General features: G+C 30.1%; 2 protein-coding genes across 4 annotated transcripts in view; both read left to right on the top strand.

The window, feature by feature from the left end:
- LOC125840524 (uncharacterized) overlaps positions 1–8,604 on the top strand; it is a 246,636-nt gene that overhangs the window by 104,315 nt on the left and 133,717 nt on the right. The gene's annotated exons all lie outside the window — the stretch shown is intronic.
- Positions 1,843–4,084, top strand: LOC125840533 (H/ACA ribonucleoprotein complex subunit 2-like protein). Its single transcript, XM_049519508.1, has 4 exons — positions 1,843–2,098; positions 2,182–2,251; positions 3,205–3,310; positions 3,733–4,084. Exons 1-4 carry the CDS (start codon positions 1,969–1,971, stop codon positions 3,892–3,894), a joined length of 468 nt encoding a protein of 155 aa, XP_049375465.1. The 5' UTR covers positions 1,843–1,968; the 3' UTR covers positions 3,895–4,084.

Raw genomic sequence — 8,604 nt, forward strand, 5'->3', positions numbered from 1 at the left:
TGGAGCTACCACTTTCCGTCTGTTTTGGCTAGGCTTAGTCTTTATATTGTATTTAAAGACTGGATATTTGTCTTGTATTTGTGAAAGTCTTGTACTCGTATTTTTTATTAGATGCTCAACTACTAATTGATGTAAGTCTTGGGATGGTTCATGTATGATTTTTTTTATTTTCCTTTCTAGATAGGTAGGAAATGACCAAAACACTCATAATTATAATTTGTAGGAAGACCCTACAAGTTGGACCTACGATTCATAGGACTTCCTATGGATCGTACTGGTCAACCGTAGACCCAATTAATGCAACCCAAAAATAAAGCCAACTTCCACAAAATCATTCTACGGTCCGTAAACCTCTTGCGTAAAAACCTAACTTAAAAGTATAGAATTTCACTAAGTCTGGATCACTTCTACGAAATCCTCTTATGGCCCATAAAACACCCTATGACTCGTCATGTTCACTCGTAAGTCAAACATCAGAGACTTGACATTTTCGAAATTCAAACCAAGTCATATGACTCCCTTCCTACGGCGCGTAAGACTTTCTACGGTCCGTAGGTTGAACTCGTACACCACTGCTTTGCCAAAAATTGAACTTTTCCTTTCCAATCTGACTTTTCAATTTCAAGGTGTTACAATAATACCTTTGATGTTTTAGTTCTTTGGTTGTCTTTTCAGTTCAGACTTCTACGTGGTGTATGACTTACGTCTCAACCACTCTTATGATGTTAGAAATGCTTGGGTCAGACTTAATAATACTTTGCACGTCTCTTATGTACTCTGTTGGTATCTTTTATATCATCTTATGATTTGAGACTTATATTAGTTATATCTCTTAAATTGTATTTCATAACGTCATGCTTATGTCAAGTGACTTGTTTAGGGTCTCTCGAGATCCCATTCGACATGTCATGTTTAGGGTGTACTTTGAGTCAGTGGCAATATAGAATGACCAAAAACATGAAATTAAATTGTGGTGAAAAAATAAACAATATTATGATTTGAGAAAAAATGAATGAAAAAGAAAGCTAATGCATGCATTAGATAGCTAAAGACTGAATTACCCCTCAGAAATCTTTTTTACATCGTTTCCACCTTAATTGCCCCTCAAAACTATTTTTACATCTTTTCCACCTTACTTTTGGAGGATATCTTTGTAAATAATATTTTTTTATGTAATGCATTCTATTTTTAATACACCAAACCAAATAACGCATAAGAAATAATCTATATATTATTAATGCAAGCATAATCAATACACTTTATTTAACATTATTCTTATACACTCTAGCAAACGACCCTTTAGGGCCATAATTGTAAGGTGATATATGTCTGTAATTAGTTTGCTTTTTGAGAATTTTACACAAATTTCATAGTGTTAAGATATAATTTCATCTTATCTCTACTCTTTTTCCAAATTACAAAATCTCTTTACTTTGATGGAATCCAAATACATCCCAAAACATCCCGATACATCGCGTCTTGATTTTGAATACATTACTCAACCTCCTGATACATTGCGTCTCAATTTCGAATACATCACTCAAAGTCCTGATATACCATGTAAAATAATGTATCAAACCAATATATCGCAGTAAAGTGATGTATTCAGTCATACATTACGTAAACTAATGCGTCCGAGAATAGGAGAGAGTAGAAATTTTTTTTAAAAAATTTAAATGATAAAAGATTTTTAAAAATATAATAAAATAAATTGTGTATTTAGATAATTTTTCATTACTTTTATAGGTCATGACCTTAGTTTTCCCATTGTGTTAGGTGTAAATAGTTTTGGGCTATTTTGAATGGATGTACTAGCGGCCCAATTAAATAGGGCCTATAGTATAGAGCTTAAACCCTAGCAGCAATTAGCCAAATTCATCTTCCTCATAAACCCTAGTCGCTGCTTTACTTTCGAGAAGAAGGAAGGAAAAAAAAAAGCAGAGAGGTGTACGAGAAGAGGAGGGAGAAATGGGTAGCGACAGCGAAGTAGAGAAGAGTGGACAAAAGGAGAAGAAGAAGGTGTTTGCTTTAGCCCCTATTGCTAAACCCCTTGCTGGAAAAAAACTCAACAAACGCATCTTCAAACTTGTTAGGCGAGGTATATTTAGAGTAGTTGTGTATCTGTGTATGTTTGAAATATTGTGATTTTATTGAACTTTTACTTTATTGTTTTGATCTCAGCTGCTGAGAAAAAATGCTTGAAGAGGGGCGTTAAAGAGGTGGTGAAGAGTATTCGACGAGGTCAAAAAGGGTAGGTCAAATTATTTTCTGTTTATTCCATTTTTATGGAATTAATCTGTAGTTTTATGATCCATTTTAATGACTTTAAGGTTTTGCTTTAGATTTCTTATATGCTCTCATTTATGCAATATATGTAGTGTAATCCCACAAGTGTGGTCTGCTGAGTTAGAGAGATGGTTTTTGAAAGACTCTCGGTTCAAGCTTACTCACTTATAGGGTCCGTGAAATTGGAGTCGAACAACTTTTCTCCCTTATTTATTGTTAGTACACATATACATCTTATGTATGGCTTAAGAGGTTATTTCTGGCTTAATGCATCGTGCGTTTATGGTCTGAGTGCTTTTAGATAGTATGACTTGGTCACACTATATTGTCCCTCCATCCTGGATACAAATCTAGATATTAGTAGAGAATGGGAAATGTTTTGTTAGAAAATATATTCAGGTATTTGTACAACTTCAAGTTGTTCACCACCATATATTTATTGGAGAAGATTGGGGAATCAGTTAGGGTTTAGTCTTATTTTAATCCTAGGCAATTATTCGAGCCTCTCTCTTGTCCAAATAATGTAATTGCCTGTCAGTGCTCTACTTCCAGACAACAGAGCTACCATAAGTGAGGGAAATAGACTTCAGTAGGGAATTAACATAAATTTGAAAGTGACCTAGGTTGGAATAAAAAGAGTTGGATTGTTAGGGTAATCTGTGTATTCAGCTTTTATATCGACATTGTCTAATCACAACTTGTAACAGCAGGCAAACTTTTCTCAGCATTAAATTTTTCATTTGAATAATGTAATTTGAATTTTGCTTGCACTTTTCATACATGATACTGCACTTGCACAGTTGCTATGCAGCATTGCTCTTTGTCATTTGCATACAAAATTTACAAACATCATGTGTTGTTGATTATGGATTTTGGATTTTCTATATCTCATCATCCATATGTTTTTTGTAATCACAGAGTGTGTGTTATTGCTGGAAATATTTCTCCTATTGATGTCATCACCCATGTTCCAATCCTGTGTGAGGAAGCTGAAATACCGTATATCTACGTGTCCTCGAAAGAAGTAAGTTGAATTTGTATTCTTTTAAATACGTTTTCTTTTCAGTTCATTCGCTAGTTACTATTTGCAGTTTCCTTGAGCTTTGAACCTGTATTATAGTGCTTGTGTCAAAGAAATCAGGATTGTATATCCCGTCTTTTATATCGTAAACTCATCTGGTTCCACAAGTTCTTGTCGGGAAGCATTATACTTGTAGTACATTCTTTCCTAGAGTAGTAGGATTTGTTGGCCATTTAAACTCAATAATAAGGTTGTGGTGTTACTAGAATTTGAAACAGTCGTCATGTTGTGATTGCTATACAAAGGTAGGCACTGTGATGCATGCTTTCTGCTTTGTTTTGTGTATGTCATGCACCTTGCTCGGTACAAACTTTAGGTGTTTTTATGTGGTTATGATTGTAAAAACTCGTCAAACTCTGTTTCAGGATCTTGCAAATGCTGGAGCCACCAAGAGACCAACTTGCTGTGTTTTGGTGCAAACAAAGCCTGCCAAGGGAGAACTTAGCCAGGATGATCAAGAGAAACTGAAAACAGATTACGATCAAGTTGTATCAGAAGTTGGTGAAATGGCATCCTCGATGTTCTGAGTATCAACTACATTAAGATATCGGAGTTTGTACCTAATTCCCTAGTACTCAAAACTTTTGTAATGGCTCTCTAGTATTAGTCTTTTCAAGCTGAGCTACTTTTTTTCCCCTTGCCCCGTCTAAATTCTGGAACATGATTCAAAGCTGCTGCTATGTATCGATATCCAAGTATTGCTCTATTGTGTGTGAATTGGTTGAAGGCTGGTGGTCCGATTAGAAAATGTGCCATCAGCATGAAGTAAGTAGATATGCAGCAGTAGTGTGACAATTTAGTAAAATGGGAACAAGAAATATTTATTTTGATATTTATTATGGGTAAAAGAACTAAGAAGCAGCAATAATGACAAATGAGTAAATATTGAAATTTTGAAGATTGAGTAGGATTAAATGTCTATCATATATATTTTGGAAAAGGGTCAAAATGCCTCCTAATCTTTATTGTTACTAAATATACAAGCTTTATAATTGCAACACCAAATTTTGATCCAAACCAAATAGATAGGCCCTTTCATGATCCAATCTAATACAAAAATCCATTTCAAATTAGGTTCAAATTAACCAACACAATCAAACAATAAAATTTTTTACCTTTAATTTTTAATTAATATCTTAGAAATCATAGTTGTCCCTCATATCTTACTCTATTCCAAACGTACTGGGATTTTTGTTATAAAATGTACCATGCGATAATAATTAATTAGATTCAACGGCTTTGAAATATTATCAAGTTTTATCATCTCTAAACTTAGCCTCGAGTAGCACCTTTTACAAAAAAAAAATTGAAATAAAGTTTTGAACAAATTTTATGTACAGTAAAACCTCTCTAAATTAATATAGGTGGGACCATGAAATATTATTATTTTGTAGAGGTATTTTTTAATCGATAAATTAATATTATTAATTTACAGAGTGTTTTGACACCAAAAAATTGTTCAGGGATGAAATCTCAAAGAATTTAAAAGAACCCACTTGTGAAAACGACATTTATGAACTTGAGGTCATGATTAATGATCTTGGTTACCGTGATAAAATTGACGTTAAAAACCTAGTGGATGGGTGAAAATGATACATGTTCAGAGGTCCAGAGCTTAGAACAAATTGTGGATATTATTGGGAAAACAATGTTGATGATAAAGTTGAAGATGATACAATACATTTGGAATCAGTTACGCGTAAGGAAACACTTGCATCTAGAACTCTTCACAATTTTATGGTGCAATTCGAAAACACAACACTGAAATTTTTGGATGCAATAAGAAAAGTCAGAGATGAGCTTCAACTACATTTAAATTTTAACAAAAAAAAAACATAATAGAATCATATTTCACTAGATTTTCTTAGATATATTTATACTTTTAAAGAATTATTAATTTATAATATTAATGAGACCAAATATTCATATAGGGGTCTTCTTATTATCTTATCAAAATGAGTGATTTTTTCCATTGGCGCAAGTCGAAATTGGAGAAAATTATTATCTTTGAGAGATTATTAATTAACGAAGTATTAATTTAGTGAGATTTTATGATATATAAGGGATGTCACGATGTTAGACATTTAAAACCAACATGAATGATTCCTTAAAATATTCTAGTGGCAAGACTACATGCTTTGCACGGACTCAATATTTATTCACGAAAAATTAGCACAACATGATAAATAAAGAAAGATTACTTGGTGAGTACTTTTTAATAAATAATTATTGATTTTAGGGATATTTTTTAGTTATTATCATCCATAGTAATACTATGATAAATATGCACTATGTATTAAAAATGAATTATGCATGCAATAAGGATGAGCTATAAGTGTCTTAAAATATGTTATGTTTGTTTGGTAAAAATTGACACAATATATTATAAATGTATTAAAATGTGTGATAAATATATTATTCATCAATAAAATTTGCATTTTATGTATTTTATAAACTATTCTCTGTAATATGTATTAAAATTGTATTATAAAAGTGTCCAAGTGAAAAAAAAATATGACATTGTCATAAATGGTAAATATTTTCTTAATATAACATATTTATGTAAGTTTCTTAGATTTAATTGGCAATAAATAACCCTTTTTTTTTTGGCAAAAAAAGGTTTTTAAATATTTATTTTAGCATTTAATAGTCACGTTGAGAAATATTTTCTTTATTCCTTTTTTTTTCCTCTCTCCTTATTGTTTTTCAACTGTATTAAGTGTAGTTTTACCTTTTTTATCTCTCTAAATTCTTTTTATACGTATTTCATATTCTCTTTCTCTCTTATATTTTCTTTTTCACTCCTCAATCCCCTTTGTTAATGCAAATCTAATAGGAAAAACTACATAATTACACGTTTCACTATCAAATATTCTATTATTACTTATATATTAAAAATATTGCTTATCTTATCACTAATTAAGAGTTTTCTACGATATATTGAGGAAGATACACTTAAATACATATATTTTTACTATCAGATATAATGAAATAGGGAGAGAGACGAGCGAGATTTGTTGTGTGTCCAGATACATGTAAATCATACTAGATACATGTATATGTACGTATCTGGTGTGATTCACGTGTATCTGAGATATATACCAGATACATAGGTGAGTGGCGAGCGAGATGGGAGAGAGGCGAGGGAGGCAGTGGAAATTTGTTTTGTATCCCATATACATGTGAATCCACTTGGATTCAATGCATCTAGAACGAATTACACCCAATTTTTACCTCATGTATCCCAAATACATGTATTTGAACGTATTTGTGTCACACCAAAATCTAGTAAGATACGTAATATTGCAAACTAGAGTGTATCTAAGTGATTAACTCCTAAACTAGTGGGATTTGTGTAAGTTTCCTAATCTAATATAACGGTATATTTATCAATTGTTCTCTCCTAAAAATTCCCTTTCATATATAATCTTGTAGCGTTTTGTCCAATTGATTGTGAAATTTCGTGATATGTGGAAGTTATTTTCAAACTTTTTTGGGCGATTAGGTTATAAGGTTTTAAATTTTTTTTTCAATTTTCATGGGTAAGAAAGGTTTTCTTAAGATTCCCATAAAAAATCGAGATGATGATTTTGATGAATACATATCAATGTATACCAATGAATATCAGTCTTGATTTAAACAAATCTACACATATATATATGAAAATAGAAGGTGAATACAGATTGGATGCACAGATAAATACAAATCAATGTATACCTATGTAAAATTAGAAAGACACTAATACATACAAATGTGTACCGATTTATTAATGAATACAAACGGATATATTCAAAATAAATGTATACATATCTATTAGATGAATACATATCATGAATAACAATGCAAACATTAAGTGACTATGAATTGAGTTTCTCACCATAGTTTCTAGCAAACAATTGAGGAAAATAATCTATTGATGGTAGACTCGTAGGATTATCCTTTGAAACAAGAATAGTCATAATTAAATATTTTTACGAATTTTAAGGAGAAACTCTTGGAAGTTAGAAGATAGAGATTGTACTAAATATATTTATATTTTAAATAAAAATAATTTGAAGAGAGAGAGAGATGGGTGTGAATATGATTTTTTTCCCCCCTATTTTTGTGCAGAATACACGTAAGACTATTAAATGCAATTTTTTTTAGGTTTTATTTGCTAAATATTTATTTGGCTAAAACATGTCAATTTAATCTAAGGATTGTATACATGTTTCAATTCCTCTTTATTCACAAAGTTATTCTTTTAAGTTATGTCAATTAAATATATCTAGATTTATTTAAAAATAAGTTATCTATATATATTTGTATGATAGTAAAGCATCTCATTAAGTGAAAAATAAATACTTGTAAATGTTTTTAATAGTATAAATTTAAATTGTTATTGATTAAAATAATTTAATATTTAAAAAAAATAAATATAAGTCATATTTATTTTGGATAGCAAATCATTTGTTGGTGGTAAATTGTTTATCTAAAATAAGTTTTATTTGTAAACTGAAAATACCTATAATTCTTAAAATTTATGGCCAAACACTAACTTAATGAATAAAATTTTAATAATTTTATTCATTAAGTTAGTGTTTGGCCATAAATTTTCAAATATTTTTAGTAAGTTATTTTTTAGTGAAGTTTTACTATGTGCTTGACCATAGATTTTGGGAGAAATATTCGACTTTTTAAAAAAATGATTTATATCCATAAGTTCTAAAAATTATTTGAAATATTTATAAGTTTGTATTATCACTTTATAATGAAAACATTCACTAAAAAGTTATGACAACGAATATAATTAATATGAATTTGAAAAAAAGGAAGAAAATAAAAGGAAAATATCGTTGATTTGTATATAAAAACTACTGTTACTACTTGTAATTGGAATTGAATTCGAAGAGCAAGCTCGGATAAAAATTTGTATAATATATATATATATATATATATATATATATATATATATATAACTGTATAGATTTTTTTACAACAAACTAGGAATAAAATTTAGTCCAAAACTATAAATGATTGGTGTTTTATAAAATATAAAAATTTGGGGTAATTTTTAATTTCTTAAAAATTCCCAAGTTCTAGTTTTTTTCTAAAACTTGAGAACTTGGTTTGTTTGCCAAATATACTTGTCAATTAATGGCAAATTATATGGCTAAGCACTAGTTTTTAAATTTTTTCCAAATATATTTGTGGCCAAACATCCCTAAGATTTAGACGCCTGAATCCGAATACATATA

This window comes from Solanum verrucosum, unplaced genomic scaffold (genome assembly GCF_900185275.1).
Source record: "Solanum verrucosum unplaced genomic scaffold, falcon-dt-bn FXZP01000181.1, whole genome shotgun sequence".
NCBI classification, from domain to species: domain Eukaryota; kingdom Viridiplantae; phylum Streptophyta; class Magnoliopsida; order Solanales; family Solanaceae; genus Solanum; species Solanum verrucosum.